Here is a 17,742-nt window from a genome sequence, read left to right on the forward strand (position 1 = left end):
TGTAAATGCCAGTGATGTGTGTCCTGCAGGGACCTGGGCACGCTAAGACTGGGGCATGGAGTGTACCCCTCCAGCTGTAGAGCCCAATTCCATTCCCCATTCACTGGACCCCCAAAACCACCCCCAAACTTTCCTATTTTCTGCATCGAACTGGAGGCCCCTAGAGGCCAGGGGACTTGCGCTGTGGGTCTTGTGGGACTTGAACCAGGCCCCTGACTCTCAGCTTCTTTCTGGAAGCGCAGCAAGAGAGTGGGACTTGTTTTTCCCTAGCCTGCCTGCACGGGCCCCTCCCTCCCCATCCAGACACCCACCTTGGGCCTCACCCCCACCTGGAGAACTTGGAGGAAGGGAACTGAGGTCTGGAAGTCTGATCAAAGTGAGTAGGGGAGAGATGCAGGCTGTAAGAGAGGAGGAGGGCTGGGCGCTGTGTAAGTCCAGTAGAAGTGTAGACCCCGGGCTTCCGGGTGCCGTTGCCTCTGAATGGGGGGTTGGGGGAGGGACTCCCGGGTTGCCCAAGATGAGGAGTGCTCCGGAGGGCAAGGCCCGTGGGCGGCAGGAGCCTGCCTTCCTTATGCCTTAAACTCAGAGGCAGAACAATAGTTATCTGCCAGCTCCAGCCACAGATGGTTCCTTTCTTTTCGTCCCTTCCAGCTGAGAATGGGAACCTTGGAGCGAGAAGGTAGAGGAGCCAGGAGCCCCGCATTTGTAACTCAGCCCTTCAAGGAAATGTTCTCAGCGGGGCAGGATTTTCCTCCTTGGGGCAGAGAGCAGGGTGAACGTGGCTGCAGTGAAAGGGGCAGCGGAGGGAGGGAGGGCGGGCTGCACCAGCTGGAGGTGAGGGGGGTTCTTGGAGTCGGGAGGTCTGGGAATCTGCAGGGCACTGAAGTGCACCACTGCCACTTCTGCTTGGAGATTTGGAGGGGAAGGGGGGAAGAAGTTAAGTCATTTAACTGGTAAGTAATTTTAAACACTTTAATATTAAAGCAGACATGGATATTTTATGGCCTGGAATGAAAAAGTCACATGCAGTTGAAAGATAAAACGGGACTTCAAAGGAATTTTCAGCATGCAGCAGACTCCAGGCTGCACTCCCAGATTCCTGGGGGTCCCTCCACTCTCCTCCCCGCCCTCACAGGGCACCTGGCGGGAGAAAGTGGAGGGGCACAGTGCAGGCTGAGTCAGAGCCCACCCGTCATTCCGAATCTGAGCTGCACGTGTGCTCGAGATCTGCAGAGCAAGCTCCACCTTTCCCTGGTTCGGGTGCTGGGAACGGGAGCCACCACCTGTAGCAAATGGGACCTGGCAGCCCTTTGACTCACATTTGTGAGTCCGTGGAACCAAAGGGAGGGCACATCACTGAGAGGTGGGGTGAGGCCCCAGGATCAGAGGGTGCAGGGAAATCAGGGGTAAGTGTGGAAGTGTGTCCAGAGATGGACGATTAGAGGGAAGAGGGGCACGGCCCAGTGGGTCATACACCCCTGGCCTGGAACAGTGCCCAGCATGGAAGGAAAAGCACTGTCTTTAAAATCCAACAGACCTGGGTTTAAATCCCAGCTCCACCACTGACCACCTGTGTGACATTGAACAAGTCACTGCCTGAACCTTGGGTTCCCGTTCTGAAAAATAGAGATGATAAAAATGCATTCCTTCTAGACCCCTGTGAGAATTAAATGGGTTAAAACACCAAAGAGCCAGTGGTCAGCAAAGGCCGGTTCTGCCCTTACCCGAAACAGAAGCAGCAGCCCTGGATTTACTGCTTCCCAGCTGTGTGGCCTTAGCAAATTACTGAACCTCTCTGAACTTTTGCTTCCTCATTGTTAAAATATGGCTGCCGGTAATACCTGCCCTGTCCACCTCCAGGGGTGCTGTGCAAACAGCAAAGTGGGCTCCAAATGCACAGGGCCAGCAGCGTCATAAACCGGCATCCCCACCCCCGGAGGGGCCAGTGGGCCAGGGGTCTACAAGGCCTTTCGGGTGGGAGCCTGGCATCGGCCTCTCAGCAGCTCCAGTGGGCAGCGGTGCGCATCCCGTGCAGGTCAGTGTGGATGTGGTCCAGTCCTAAGTGAGGCCCTGGGAAGGGAGAGAGTGTGTGGGGAGGCAACGCTGAGTGGGGAGGCATGGGGCTGAGGCAGCTGTTGTGAAAGGGACCCCTTGCACGTTGAGGGGAACAGAGAACAGCCAGCAGGTCTTCCCCGGCAGCAGGCCCGTGGACCCCAAGGGAACCCACGTGGGGGAAGTTCGTGCTGCAGCTCAGGGCCAGCCCACGGTCTCCTGGGCCTCGGGCCACCTGGTTCACTTGCGGAGCAGGTGCTGGCCCAGGCCTCCGCCCCTCCCCAGCCGAGGAGCACAGCAGGGAGGGCTTCTGGGGACCTGGCGCAGCTGTGGCCCTGGGAACAGATTGACCAGGGAGCTTTAAAGCAGCTGAGTGTGTGTCATCAAGCTAAGCCTGGAAACGGGGTAGGAGGGTGGGCTTGGCTCAAATCCTGGCAGGTGGAACAGAGGGAGCAGTGCTGGGAGTGCAAACATTTGTGCAAATGTTGCATATCCACTGCTGGACGGGAAGGGACGAGGTACATCCAGTGGTGTCCTCACCATCCCCCGGCCCGAGGCTGTGAAATCGTCTACAGAATTTCCCCTAAGGCCTGCCTGTCCCTGAGTGCCTTCCACTTTCTCCTGCTCCTGCGTCAGCCTCCTGGCTGCGCCCTCACCCAGATCAGGCCCCACCTGCCCCCAGCGTCTCTCTAGACCCCCCGGCCCTCTCTTTTTCGGTGACAAACACATTACACCTACTGAGCACCTGCCAAATAAATAAGACTTATTTCAACCTAGTGTGCTAGAGGGGAGGCCACATGTAATTACACTAAATACAGCCCAGGGCACATCGCTTTCAAGAATCTCTAGGAGCTTTCTTCTCATGGGATGAGACCTGGAACCCCCATTTGCCTCTTCACCATGTGACCCCTCCTGCCTCTGCACTGGTGCTCAGTGTCCACCTCTTTTGCCAAGGAAACCCCGCCTCTTTGCTGCTCCCTGATCACCCCAAGCACATTTGTCCCGCTGCCTCGTAAAAGCTGTTCTGCAGCCTTCCCTTCTCTATCACAGCCCAGCCAGGCCTGTCTTGCACATGAAGCCCAGTGCAGCCATCGTGACCCACACTGGCTCTCCCTTTTGAACTGACTGTGAAATTAAAATGAACACTAAGAAGTAAGACAAGATATCAGCCCACCAATCCCGGGCTTTGGTCCACACACCTGGCTGCGAAGCACCAGTCTGCGAACTGTTTTGTTACCTGTCTGTACAGAACTTGAGAATCAGCATTTAGAAACCTTTATATCAATCTGATACTGTCGCCACATCCACAGTCATGATTCTGTGTTTTACAAAAGTACCATTTTCTGGTGGATTGGGAATTTAAAAAACCTAAACCAAAGCCTGGCTTTTCACACAAAAGCTGGTGGAGAGACCTTGTGTCTTCCACCAGATCTGCCACTTAGAGGCACCCGCATTGCACTGTCCACCCACTCACTGAGGTCAGCGACCATGAAGAAAGGCTCAGAGTGGTGCAGCACTCGATTGCCAGCAAGGGCTTTCTACACCGTGACCTCATTTGATGCCAACGACAAACCTGTGTGGGGTAGGTGGAGGCCGCTGGCATTACCATCCCCACGTTCAGGTGAAGAGACCGAGGTTAGAGAGGACGATCTGGACTTGGACTCCACACCTCCCGACCGCAGAGCCCTCAGTGCTCATTCCCCCTTGCCACGCCAGCCACACCATCTGGAAGACTGGGTGCCCCAAATTCGCTTTAAGATAACATATGAATGCAGGGTTGTTTGAAAAAATGTGTAGACCTGGTCCAAAAAGCATCCAGAGAAAACAGAACTGAGCAGGGCAATTGACCCAAATACCAGGGAGCCTGCGGGTAAGTGGGGAAGGTTACGGTGGTCTGAGGAGTGAGCAGTGGGCCCATTTCAACCAGGCGGCGGTGTTGGTCTGTGGCACTGGCCTCAGAGCCAGGATGCTCGCAGCCGGAGCAGCAACAGGAAACAGGAAGCCGGCCTCGGGGCTGGGCGGAGCCTAGAAAGGGAGCTGGCACCTGGGTGCAGGGCCTGCTGGCTGGCCAGTACCCACGACCAGAGGACGGGACCGCAGCGTGCAGGGCTGGTCTCTGCTGGCCAGAGAGTTTGGGCCTGTGTGTGGGTGTGAGCGTCGGCTGGGAGGAAGAGGCATCTTCCTGTTCACCGGCTCCGAGGACATTGCAGAGTAACAAGTGAGGGTGTCCGAAGCTGGTTCCTGCCTGATCACAGACCCAGACTGCCCTGCGACTGCCTTTGTCCTATGTGCTGGTTACTGCTGGGGCTCCAGGAGGGACAGTATCTGCCCTTGCCCGCCAGACCCTGGGGTGGGGACCGGCCCTTCAGGGCTCCCCGCCCTGTTTACTAGGTATATGCACTTATTCATTGAAAATTTATATTCATCAACTTCCTCCAGGGTTATTTTTGCTCAGTGGGAGCACTCTGAGGTCACCTCTTGCTAAGAATAACCCAGAAAGGGGGGGAGGGGGAGGGGAGGAGGGGGGAGGGGAGGAGGAGGAGGGGGGAGGGGGCTGGGAGCAGGCACCCAGCTCAGCCAGACCGGCTGCCTAACTCACTCCTCACTCCTCGCTGGAGGCTCAGCCTCCATCGTAACGCCCGAGTGAGTGAGTTCTTGAGGGCCAAACTGCTCCACTTCAAAGCAAAAGACTTGTGCTGTAAGCTGCGTGAAGCTGGGGGACCGTTCCACTGCAGCTTAAGCCAGCCGAGTACCGTTTCACTCAGTTATTGGGCCTTTGCAGTACTGGCTCATTTTCTCACCTAATATGACCGTTTGATTCTTAAGACAGAACTCAAATCCCCTCTTTGTGTCCGGGTTAGAAGGGCTCCTTCACTAACCCCTGGAACCTTGACTCAGTGACTTGGTGCCCCTTGTTTTTATGCACGGAACTTCCTGAAAGGGTATCTCCCATTCCTGGGCCCCGGCCCCTCAGGGGGCATCCCTGCCTGTGAGCCTGCGTGGGCCCACTGCTGCCCGTTCCCCTGTGTCGTCATGCTTTTGAAGGTGTGGGGAAAACAGGGCTGTCAGACATCTGGCGAGGTTAGAGACTTTCCTTGTAACTGTGCCACGCAGGCTCCTCGGCTCATTCCCCCAGCTGACCAGTCCAACCAGCGCTCACAGAGCCATCCAGTACCCCAAGAGCCTGGCCCGTGGTCTGGACCTCAAGTGCGGAAGACATGTTGGGGGAGGGGCTGGACTTGGGCCTTCGAAGGGAGGTGATGTGTGGCAGGGGAAAGTGGGAGGTTTCCCCACCTAGGACCTTCCTGAGCCGCGTATGCAGGGACGAATGTGCGCGGGGACCGGCGTGCTTGGGGGAGGCCGGACCGTGCGCAGACTGGCTTGGCTGAGTGGACGAGGGTTTCATTTAAGAACACCTTTGATCTCGGGTGGAGAGGTGGTTTGCAGGCAGCCTGAGGGTTTATATTTTATCCTCTCAAAAATGTGCTGTGTTTATCTGGAGGATTTTTGAGACGGTGGGAGGTGTGAAGTGATGGGCGTCATGTTTTGGGAAGCTCACTCTGGCATCCGTGAGCATGATGGGGTGAGCACAAGCGAATGCAGGGAGATAGGATGGGGTACGTTGGGGCCAAAAAATGCCCCCAGAGCCTGTCGGGGGGCGGCCGTGACGGGACAGAATTGGCAGGGCCTGCAGTGCTGGGCTGCGGACCAGGGAGAGGGAGGAAGGTGCTGCCGGCCCCCAGGGCCAGTGGCAGTGGTATTGTCAGAGACCGAGACTTCTGGATGGGAGCAGGTTTGGCAGGGGCCCTTTCAGAGGCTGATCTAGTTATCTGGTCTTATTGAGGGAGCATCTGAGTGAAATCCCAGACTCTCCATTTTGTTTTTCCAAAAACCCCTGTTTATTTTCATCCCTCCCCGGCCCCTTCCCCAGAGCCACATGTTCCAGGCCCTCTCCAGCAAGAGGGGTTCATTCCTTCCGGTCCCGAGCCCCGTGGGCTTCCTAGGACCCCCTGGGCGTCTCCGGAGCCCGAGCTGCACCTGCCCCACTCCCGCTGCTGCAGGGACCTTCCACACATGCATCGGGGCGGAGTTGTTGACGTCAGTCTTCTTTCATCCTCCTCACCTAGAGAATTCTGTGCGTTTCGGTTCTGCCACCTCAAAAAGGATACACGGAGGTGGAGAAGCTCCAGGGAAGGGCCGCTAAATAGATGAAGGGGAAGGCGAGGCAGCCGAGTGAGGACAGACGAGAGGTTACTGGCTCTCCAGGCTGGAGAGGCGAAGCTGAGCGGGGCTGTGATTAAAGCTATGAAGTCATGCCGTAGGGTGGGGCAGGATGAGCACTGCCCCAGCGGGGGTGGGCGGGGGTGGGGAGACACCCATCAGAAACTTCAGAAAGGTTCGTGAGGCACAGACAAGAAAGCACCATTTTCCACGCTGAGTTCCCTTCTCACCCAGCCTGTCATCCTAGGCCTGGATGGAGAGGTTGAAAACAGAAAAAAACTGCGAAAGAGCTTCACTTAAATACGACCTGGATCTCCTCTACATAATGGCTTTTTCAAGGGAGGCTCCAGCTCACCCTGAAATCCTTTGAGGTTGACTTCAAAGAGCGCAGCCAGGCCCTCTTCCAGGTAGACAGGTGTCCCTGCTGGAAGCGGAACCCCGGATGGGCCGCCACTCACCAGGCATGCTAGATCTTGCATCCATGTGTCACAGCTAGCAGGGGCCCCGACTGAGTGACCTCTAAGACTTCGCCACACCCTCAAGTTCTCTCCTCAGTCCTGAGTCTCTCTCTCTCTCTCTCTCTCTCTCTCTCTCTCTCTCTCTCTCTCTCTCTCTCTCTCTCTCACACACACACACACACACACACACACACACGCTGGAGAGATCTCTGGGGAGGAGGAGGGTGGGAAGGAAGCTCCCAGCCTCAGTGGTGAGAGAAATGGTGGCACCTAGAAGTCATACCCGAGCTGGGGCCAGACTTGCCAGAATTGGCCCTCTTTGGCCTCTGGTCCTTCTGTCCTTGACCCCCCTGATGGCCCTTTTGGCCACTCCACTAGGGAAAAGGAAATTGGAAGGGTCAAGGTCCTGGTTCCAAAGTCTTGGGGTCCGACTCCATTCACCCCAGGAAGGCTGAGCAGGGAGGCGTGTGGGCCTCTTTCGGGGGTGGGCGTGGGGGACCTCTCTGGCTGTCCCTGCCTCAAGGCCACTTCCGGCGATCAGAGCAGAGGGCTGCCAGGGGAAGGGGCTGCAGGAAGGCCTGGAGCAGAGGAGACGGGGGAGCCCGGGCCCAGTGCCAGCGCTCAGGGGACACGGCTGCCCCGCTTATGTGAACGGTTGGCGGTTTCCTGAAACGAGAGTCAACCTGGGAAAATCCAGGGCGTTGGCGGGGAGCTGAAGGGTCTGCGAGGGACTGCAGTGAACGGAGGGCGCAGGTGGAGGGGGACTGTTGGCGTGTTTTTGTTGACCTCACTCTGGGCCATCTGAGCACATCTCTGCGGCTGGTGAGCGGGTGTCTCTGGGCCATGGTGAACCCCTTGTGTGTCTGTGCATGTGATTGCGCCTCTGTGTGTCTTTAATCAAGAGGCCATAGCTGGCCAGACGCCAGGGTCCCCAGCTGGCACAGAGCTGAGTGTTCCAAGTGCCTTAAAGGCACAATGGTGATGAGGGGTGGAGGAGGGAGGGCAGGAAGGCTGGGGAGGGCGAGGTGAGGCCATCCCACATCTGCCAGCCTCTGGGCCTCCCCCCGCCGGAGCTCCCCCGGGGTCTGGGGGCGAAGGCCCCTTTCAGCAGCAGCTCCTGGCACAGGAGGAGAGGGTGAGTCACGTGCCCAGAGCCAGGCCAGAACGTGGCTCCGACCTCCAGGGCCTTCCAGTGGTAGACGCAGGGCCCCAGGTCTCCCCCCTCCACACCTGGGCCCAGGTAAGCCTGTGCCCAGGGCTGTGCTGGAGAGCTGACCCGGTGCCCTGTCTCCCTTGTATCATTTCCCTCACCTCTTAGCTTTCGTGTGCAGGTATCATACCTGTCAAACAGGCCTCAAAATCCCTTTCCTATTTGGAGCCCCGGCACTGTGCCCCACCTTGGGAGACAAGGCCTCCCTTCCTGAGGGAGGGTTGGAGTTCTGGGGTCTGGTCCAGACTTCCAGCAAAGGGGGAGGGGAAGGGGGCAGGGCGGGCAGCTGGGGGACTGGCTTTGGCCTGGACAGGTTCACTGCAGGAGGTTCTTTCTGGCTTTGCCTCTGGCCTTTCCCTGTGGTGGCTGCTGCCTGGGAAACAGCTGCAGCCTTTCCCTGGCCCTGCTCAGGCACATCAAAGCCTCCTTTTCCCTCCTTGGATCCCTTGGGATTTGAGGTTGGGCTTTTCCTGAGACTCAACCCAGAGCCGGTGGCTAGCTTTCAAATGCCTCTCCTGTACCTGGGTCATTTTGGAAGCTTTACCACTTAGAAGGTGTGTGACCTGAGGCAAACCTTGGAGACCTTTTCCTTGGAAAAGTGAGAGTAACACGACCCATCAGGATAATTGGGCTAATTAAGTTGATCAATTGTATAAGCACAGTTATGCCGAGTCCTCTGCTTAGCACGGGGGAGCTGTTGTGGAGTGGTTGGAAGGAAGAGAAATAAAAAGATAAATAAGGCAAAGCTCACAGTCTAGGAGGGAGACACACAGTAAACAAATAATTAGGTAACATGTGAGGAGTGCTCTAATGAGATAGGGTGTGAGAGTGCTTTGTAAACAAATGTGGTATGCTGTGGGCTATGGGGTGTGAGTGAATGCCAGCGTGAACTCAAGGGCCAGGCTCCACAGGGGCTTTGGGGGTGTTGGGGGCAAGGCTGAGGGTTCCAAAGACCAGGGCCTGGCACAAATACCTCCCGGGGTGGTGTGTGTGAGAGACAGACAGACAGATTTTAAAATGTTCCTTAGAAGATAGAAAGTAGAATACTGGTTGCCAGGAACTTGGGGGGTGGGGGGATGGGGAATTTTGTTTAATGGGTACAAGAGTTTCAGTTTGGGAAGATGAAAAAGTTTTCAAGATGGACGGTGTTAATGGTTGTACAACAGTGTGAATGTACTTAATTTCACTGAATTGTACACTTGAAAATGGGTAAAATGGTGGGTTTTATGTCACATATATCTTACCAAAATTTTTTTTGAAGTTTTAAAAAAATGGTCCCTAGAAAAAGTCCCTGGTCCATGCCCCTGTCCTCAGCCCAGGGCTTTTCAACAACAGCACCATCCACATTTGGGGCTGCGTAATTTTTGTGGTGAGGGCTGTCCCCTACCCACCAGGAGCCACTGTCCGTCCCCCCAACCCACAGTGTAGTGACCAAAAGTGTCTCAGGCACATTGCTACATGTCCTCTGGGGGGCAAAATTGCCCCCAGCTGAGAACCACTGCCTTCACTTCTTGGAATAAGCTGCTCACAGGAGGGGCCCTAGGAGCAGGTGGGCAAGAGAAGCAGGAGGCATTTCCCTGGGGTGGAGGGGTCTTGCCTGGAAGGAAGGCAAAGATCAGCAAACTCTGAGGGGCCCCGGGAGGTGGGCAGGGTTTGAAGACCCGGGGTGAGGCACACTGGGCGGGGTGAGGTGCACAGTGGGTGACGGGGATCAGGCTCTGCGCAAGTCCCTTGTGTCCACCACCCCAGGGAGGAGAAGTGAGGGGGCCCGTGGCTGCCATTCCCATTCTGCCACCACGCCTGCCCTCTCCCCGTACCCCGCGGGTGAGAAGAAGGCGAGTGCAAATGGTCCCCTCTAGCTGCTGGTGGTGCCTTCCACAGGGACCAGGGGCTTCTGCCGCTACCCCTCCCCGCCATGGGAAAAATGAGTGTCTCAGGGTGCGCCGTGTCTCCTTTCAAGGCAACTGTAAAGAATAAAAGCAAACAAAAACAGGATTTGTAACAGTTACACCTGACATGCAACAAAGTTGAAACTCCCTCTAGACGTGTGAACTGGATGCTCTCGCTCGTAACCTGGTCTTTGGCATTAAGGGATCAATTATGACTATTGAACACCCGCCAGGTGCCCTACTCCACGCCCAGTCCAACTTAATAAAGCAAGTCCCTGCCTCTAGGATGCAACAAGCTAGTGGGGGGTGGGGGGAAAGGAGGACACAGGCCTGGCTGGGGTGGCCACTCCTAGTGGCTTCCAGGTCTGCTCTTCTCACCTGAGATGCCCTTTTAGGGAGCGCCCGGCTCCTCCCTGGAGATTTAGAGTTGCGTCAGTCCATTTGCCTGTGGACCTCCTTCCTTCCTCTCAGTGGTTTCTTCTGGGTGGATTTGACCTGCCCAGTTACCCTGAACTCCAGAGAGAGGGCCAGTGAGGGGCCACTACTAGCTGTGTGTGGGGGGGGTTCTTGATGGGTAAGATGGACAAGGGTTGACCGTGGCAGGAGTCAGCAGCTCCCCTAAGCCCAGAGCTCTGGTCGACTCAGGGTCATCCACGACCAGAGAGGGCGGGCAACGGAGGATGGGCTGGTCGGGAAGAGAGGAGGGGGAGGACTCCTGAGATCGGGGTGGATTTCAGCCCACTGAGCTACCCCCGGGGCTGGAGCTGTGCAGAGTGCTCCCCTACCCCTCATCCGCCCACCTCTGGAAGGATGGCGTGTCTCATGCTGCTGCAGACTGGGGTCCTCCAGGGCAGGCCTGGGAGGAGTGCCCGATCAGGGTGGGTTGGGACCCTGGGGCTGGGTTGGGTCTCGGAGCAGGTGCTCCTGGGTCTCTATGCTATGGAGCTGGCAGTCAACAGGAAGTGAGTCCCAGGGTGAGAAGAGGCCGTGTGGTCCCCGGGCAGGAAGTGAGTGACAGCGGAGTTGTCAGCAGTTTGTGGGGCTGGGAGCCTGCCTCGACTTGAGGTGTCTGTGGGGAAGCAAGTGGCTAGAGGAAGGAGGACACGGCCATGGTAAGAGATTGGCGCTGACCCAGACTTCTCAGCCTGCGTTGGCCAGCGGGATCCCCTACCCGCCTCCCTGGGAGTGCCGCGTTTGGGGCTCTGTGACGCTGGCACAGCCGGGCCTGAGGGTAGCAGTGGGGGCCCAGGCCCAGGGAATTCTAGGCCAGGGAGCCTGCTGGCTTGAGCAGGGAGGTGGGAAAGACCTTCTGAGTCCTGAACAGGATGTGTGGGTCCTGACACCTGGGGATGGCAGCTGAAGAGAGAGGGCCTGGCTGCTCCCCTGGCCGTCCTGCGTTTGGCCTCCTGTCTCTGCCGGCTTCGGCCCCGACTGCCCAACCCTAGTGGAGGACTTCTCCCTTCCGCCAGAGGCCAGAGGCCTCGTCTTCCTCTTGCTGCGGCCCCCCACTCCTGCTGCTGAGGCACGCACCCGTTTGTAGCCTTCTGCGGGAGGTTTTCTTCCTGGAAGCAGGCCTGCCCCTAGCCGTCCCACACAGCCCTCCACACAGCCAGGAGAGCAGCCTGGCAAGGCCGTGCGTTCCCTCTGCTCGCCCTCAGCTGCTCCGCGTAGGGACTTGTCCAGGGAGGACGCTGGTTTTTATTTTTGTTATTTTTTAACAAGGCCCTCGTCCCTATTCGCCACCTCGGGGGTTTCCTCACCATACAGCAGTGGGCTCAGAGTTGAGATCGTAGATCCTTGGAGCAGAAGCAGCCTTGGAGGCTGCCGGGCCTTGCAGGGAGGGTCTGGGGAAACCAGCGCTCTCTCAGGCTTTGGGGGGGTGCTTCAGGGATACAACTCTCTGGAGGGAATTTGGCAGGATCTACTCACACGTAGATGGGCAGGCCCTCTCCCCCCGGCCAGTCCACTTCTGGGACTCTGGCCTACAGAAATCCACAGGTGCACAGAGCTGTTAAGTGCAAGGGGTTCACTGCAGCAGAAAGCAAATCAGCCCAAAGGCCCACCATTAGGAGGTGGTTTGAATAAATTAAGGAGCATCCATTCAATAGAAGGCTGAGCAGCTGAGACAGAATGAGCCTGATCCATACGCACTGGTATGGAGAGATGCCCGCTGTGCTTGCTAAGTGAAAAAGCAAGTTGCAGAACAGGATAAGTCGTATGATCCCCTCTTAGGGGAAAAAAAAACCTGGATCTGGATGTGTGTATAAATACATGTATATAAACATGTAACTTACACATGATTGTAGATGCATAGAAAAAAAGTCGAGAAAAGCTACTCGCCAAACTGTTAACAAGCAATTTTTAAAAATCTTAAATTTATTTATTTAGTTTTTGGCTGCATTGGGTCTTCGTTGCTGCGCACGGGCTTTCTCTAGTTGCGGTGAGCGGGGGCTACTCTTCATTGCAGTGCGCTGGCTTCTCATTGCAGTGGCTTCTCTTGTTGCCAAGCACAGGCTCTAGAGCGCACGAGCTTCAGTAGTTGCGGCACGCAGGCTCAGTAGTTGTGGCGCACGGGCTTAGTTGCTCTGCGGCATGTGGGATCTTCCCAGACCAGGGCTCGAACCTGTGTCCCCTGCATTGGCAGGCGGATTCTTAACCACTGCGCCACCAGAGAAGTCCCAAACTGTTAATAATGGTTCGCCTGTGGGGAGTGATTTTGGAGGTACAAAAGTGAAACAGGAGCTTTAACCTTTTAATACTACTCTTTTTTTTTTTTTTTTTTTTGCGGTACACGGGCCTCTCACTGTTGCGGCCTCTCCCGTTGCGGAGCACAGGCTCCGGACGCGCAGGCTCAGCGGCCATGGCTCACGGGCCCAGCCGCTCTGCGGCACGTGGGATCTTCCCAGACCAGGGCACGAACCCGTGTCCCCTGCATCGGCAGGCGGACTCTCAACCACTGCGCCACCAGGGAAGCCCAATACTACTCATTTTTGTGTGGTTTGAACTTTTATAATATATGTGTCTGACTTTTATAAACAGAAAAAAAGAACTTGAAAAGAAGGAAACCCTCCATTGGTCTAGCCTAGTCATCTCACCTTCCAGGTCGGGGAACTGAGGCGCCCTCTTGAGCGACACCTTCCTGAGGTGTTTGCTGAGCTGGTGCCACTCCCGCCCTTCTCCAGGCGGCTGATCTGCAGGGCAGCTGATGGGCAGGGCTGCTGGGGGCGGCCTAGTGCCCGCGGATGTGGCAGAGCGCCAAGTATAGAGGACACTTGTCTCTCCTGCCCCAAGAGGACACCTTCGTTCCTTCTGATATGTCCTGGCCTACCTGCCCACAGATGGCCAAGGACCAGGTGCTGGCCATGCTCTGTCCTCACAAAGTGTGTGGCCTCAAGCTAATCACAAAATTCTCTGAGAGCCTCCCCAGGGAGGTCGAGTGGCTCTGAGGGGTAACGGGTGAGGATCTTTTGCCCACTGTGCAGTGACACTTACGAAGGACGGTTATGACAACCCTCAGTGCGATTCTTTTAGCAAGCTCAGTTCTGAGACTCTTGGGGACAAAGCAAGACACTTCCTCTTGGAGGGGAACGTGGCGCCGCGTGCTAGAGAGGGTTGCTGCAGAGACTGTGGTTGCTGGCTGGGGCCTTGGCTCTCCTGGGGTCTGAGCGCCCAGGAAAGGCTGTGGGCCAAAGCTGAGGGAGGGACCTGTGCTAGGCTTTGGGGCCCAGGGGAGGCCCTCTTTCACCCTCACACTCCACCTGGCCAGGCAGCAGCTCGAGAGACCAAGAGGACAGCCAGGGGGGGCTTTGGCACAGAAGTCAGCAGTGGGACCAGGCTGTTAAACCTGCTTGGTTTCTTCCATTTTCTTAACTGGAGTGCACAGACCTCTTGACTTAAGGGAGTCAGGCCTGTGAACCCCTTGAACCTGAGAGAACAATTGTGAGTGTATTTGACTTCATAAACATGTATGTGAACACAGTTTTCTGGACAGAGGGTGGGTGTATAATTTTCACCGGAATCTCAGATGGGTCAGTGATGCAAAAGGGGCTAAAACCACTGGTCTAATGCTCCCCTCACGTTTATATTTCCAGGTGGAAAGCAGTGACACGCCGAAGGACCCCGCTGTGACCTCCAAGTCCCCGTCCATGGCCCAAGACTCAGGCCCCTCAGAGCTGTTACCTAACGGGGACTTGGAGAAGCGGAGTGAGCCCCAGCCAGAGGAGGGGAGCCCCGCTGGGGGGCAGAAGGGCGGGGCCCCAGCAGAGGGAGAGGGTGCAGCTGAGACCCCGCCCGAAGCCTCCAGAGCCGTGGAGAATGGCTGCTGCACCCCCAAGGATGGCCGGGGAGCCCCTGCAGAAGAGGGTAAGTCCTGGGCAAAAGCAGGGCAGCCTCTGCTGGGCTGTCTGGGATCCCCCTGAGGGTTAGAACCTCGGGGCTTAGTGGGTCCCAGGAGGCCTGGGCTGGGCACGGTAGCTGAAGGTCTGCTTGCCAAAACTGTGCCCTGCAGGCTGGATACAGTCTGCACACATGTTTTATTTGGCCCACGTAGTATTTTAAACATTTAAAAAAATGAGTTGCCAGTATTTAAGAATCAAGAAATTTCACATAAAAATCTGGAGTTTTGGCTTCTCATGGAAAAAAAAAAAAACAAGCTAGATCTGGCAACAGTGAGTTTACAGAATGCCATTGGTAGCTGGACTGGGGTGATGGCTGTCTCCCCATAGGCTGGTTGTGTGCCTCGCTTTCCCTCAGCCTTTGCCTGGCCTGCTTACTCTTCCACGAGACCTGCGGCTGGCTCTTCGGGATCCACACGTTGGTAGCCCCTGGCCTGGGCGCTCGAGGGCAGCAGATGTCCTTGTGGATATTAAAAGCCCAGTTAGCTTCTCCCAGTGCAGATGTCCTGAGCCCACCATAGTTGAGTGGACTGGACTGAAGTTTGGTGGTGACAGATTGGGGGAGGGGGAGAGCAGGGGGAGTTGGGTGTGCGCTGCCCAGCCCAGGCCTCTTCCTCTGAGGACTTTGTGGCCTAGCCCTGGAGTCCTGGAAAGTTGCCCACTTTTCTCTTTAAGGTTAAGCCAGCGATTTCGGGGCCAACAGAGCTGTAAACATGTTAGTAATGAGGACAACTAGCATTTGTACAGGGCTTCACAGTTTACGAAGCACTTTCTCATACATTATCACATTTGATCCTCCCAGGGCCCTGCCAGGTTGTTTTGCATATGTGCATTTTAATTTCAAAAAGCCTTCCTTCCTAAGTGTACATGATGGAGTGAATCAATCGATTAATTGACAAAACTTAATTTTGCATGCATTCAAACCTAATATTCGTGCAAGGTAGAGAGCATCTCCGGAAAAGAGATTCCCAAATTTATTTAAAAATATCTTTCATTCGTCTATTATTCAACTAATACTTATGATGCTCCCGCCATGTGCAAAGCGCTTTCTGAGGTACTCACTCTGCATTTGTTGTTTTATTTACTCTTCCAAACAATCTTCTTCAAGAGGGATTATTATCCTCATCTTAAGGTGGAAAAAAATTGAGCCTTAACGAGATGAAGTGACTTGGTCAGGGACCCCAAGCCTGTTAGTGGCAGATCCAGAATTCGTTCCATCTTGGTCTCTAGCTTCAGAGTCGGTGTGCCCTTCCCCGATCCCCTGCTGTTCTGGAGTGGGGCTTGGAGTGGGGGATGGTCCTGAACTCTGCACCTCCGGGGGTGTGTCCTGACTCGTGGTGGGAGTGGCCAAGGGGCCAGAGTGGAGAGAAACTGGAGGAGAGGGAGAAAACGCCATCCTCCCCTTACAGCGGCCAGATGTGCAAGAGCAGAACCGGGGAACCCATCGGCCCTTCCCACCAGATAGGCAGCTCCTGGGACCCCACCGTGGCTTGCACCCAGCTGCCACCCAGGGCCGGGGCAGCCCTTGCTGCCTGGTGGGATGGAACCAGCACTCCAAGGCTGCTCTTAACCCGTGAGAGTTTGCTTTCGGTTTGGGATTTTCCCGGCTCTGGCTCTGTTCGTTCTCAGGAGCAGCTCCTTCGGTCAGTGAACAGGGGTTTATTGAACACCCATTTGGTGTGTGCCGGGATCTGGGAAAACCATCACGAACAAAAACCTGGTTCTTGTCCTGGAGGACCTCACAGTCCACTGGAGAGATAGATGTTAATGAGAAATGCACACTTACAAGTGTGTGATTATACACGGAGATAAGTTCTCTAAGGGAAAATAAACATGGTTCTCTGAGGAGCTGTAACAGAGGAACGCCAGCCAGCCTGGGCTGTTACACCTAAGCTGAAGGATGAGCTGGGGTTCACCAGGGAAGGCGAAGGGCCGGGAGGGGGTGAGAACAAGTGGGAGGGAGCATGGTATCCAGGGACCTGACAGACACCTACAAGTCTGGAATGGGGGGAGGAAGGGAGAAGGGTGTGTGCGACAGCAGACAGGACCAGCGCAGCTTCAAGGCTGCCCTCTCAGGGGTTGACATGATCCGCTTTGCATTTTGAAAAGATCCCTTTGCCATCTGGATCCTGGAATGGAACAGAGGGGCTGGGAAGCAGGACGAGCGATTAGGAGGCTGCTGCAGGCGCCCAGGGGAGGAGGGTGGATCTGGGGAGCTGTGGATGAGTGCCAGGGACACAAGGGGGAAGGGGAGAGATGGTTCAAGGGTTACTCCTGGTTTTGGGACTTTCACATATTGAGCGGATCCTTCTCAGAATCTTAGTGCAAAGCGCACTGGGCAAAAACATCCCACGTGTCCTTGATCTTCAAAATTTGGCCTTGGAGCACTCCTGTGTGGCCCCAGCTATTCAGGTAGTGGGGATGCTGGCAGGGATCAGAGCTGGGATCCCTAAAGGTCACTGTAAATTGCCTGGTTGCTCAGACTGGTGAGCTGTTACCTAGAGGGGTGGGCAGTGGCCTACTGGAGGCTCGGCCACTGGTCCAGCAGTCAGCCACATAGAACACGTATGCAGCTGCTTGGTTCCAAGGAGGAAGGAGACTGAGGCCCCAGGGTGGAAGTGAATTGGCCATGGTCTCCTTTCGGTTCCCCTCGTTCCAGGTCTCTTTTCAGGGGCCCCATCCGTCTGTCTCGGAACCACTCTCATTAGTTCCTACACAGGAAAAATGGAGGGCTTTAAGGCAGTCTTGGCCTGGGCACCCTCCCAGGAGCCCCAGATCTTGATAGTACAACCAGGAGAAAGGAAGAGCAGGGGAGATGACGAGTAATAAGGGCAAGAGCCACCTGGACAGGCAGGTGGTGGCCCTGGAACTGCTCCTGCACTCTTAGCACTGAGGCCGTCATGATGATAGTAGTAACGATGGTAATGTGGCTTTCTTTTTTATTTTCTTTTCTTTTATCTTATTTCTTTTATTTTTTCTGAATATTAACTATGTGTTGAGTGTTCTATGTCCTTACTACTCAAAGTGGTCCATGGACCAGCAGCATCTCCTGGCATGACCTGGGATGTTAGAAATGTAGAATCTCAGGCCCCACCCTAGACCTACTCAATCAGAATCTACATTTGAAAGAGATCCTCATGATTTCAGTGCATATTAAACTTTGCTCTTTATGTAATTCTCTTATTTAATCCTTGCTAGCATCTGAGGAAGACTTTTTTATCCCCCATTTTTCAGGTGGGGAGACTGAGGGTTCAGACAGGTTAAGTAACTTACCCGAGATTATACAACTAGTAAAGGACCAGCACCAGAGTAGGGTCAGCACAAAGTTCCTCTCTGCTTAGATAGAACACGCAGTATTGGGCTAGTGACTGCCCTCTGAGGCCAGCCTGGCCTCAGCCCTGTCATTGAGATTTGGGTTCACTTTAAAGGGAATTTGGGGGTGGCCCCTGGCAGACTGTAGCCTCAGACCAACAGGTAAGTGTTAGAAGCACCCTGGCCTCCCCTGCCCCCAGGACATG

The 17,742-nt window shown here is 55.5% G+C and overlaps 1 protein-coding gene across 2 annotated transcripts in view; it reads left to right on the top strand.

Moving 5' to 3' along the window:
• DNMT3A (DNA methyltransferase 3 alpha) overlaps positions 1–17,742 on the top strand; it is a 100,870-nt gene that overhangs the window by 41,601 nt on the left and 41,527 nt on the right. For both annotated transcript variants that reach the window (XM_081253663.1, XM_081253662.1), the window contains exon 4: positions 13,922–14,192. In XM_081253663.1, the coding sequence (XP_081109789.1) occupies positions 13,922–14,192 (271 nt within the window). The remainder of the gene's footprint in view (positions 1–13,921; positions 14,193–17,742) is intronic.

Source organism: Mesoplodon bidens (genome assembly GCF_964165515.1).
Source record: "Mesoplodon bidens genome assembly, chromosome: 14".
NCBI lineage: Eukaryota > Metazoa > Chordata > Mammalia > Artiodactyla > Ziphiidae > Mesoplodon > Mesoplodon bidens.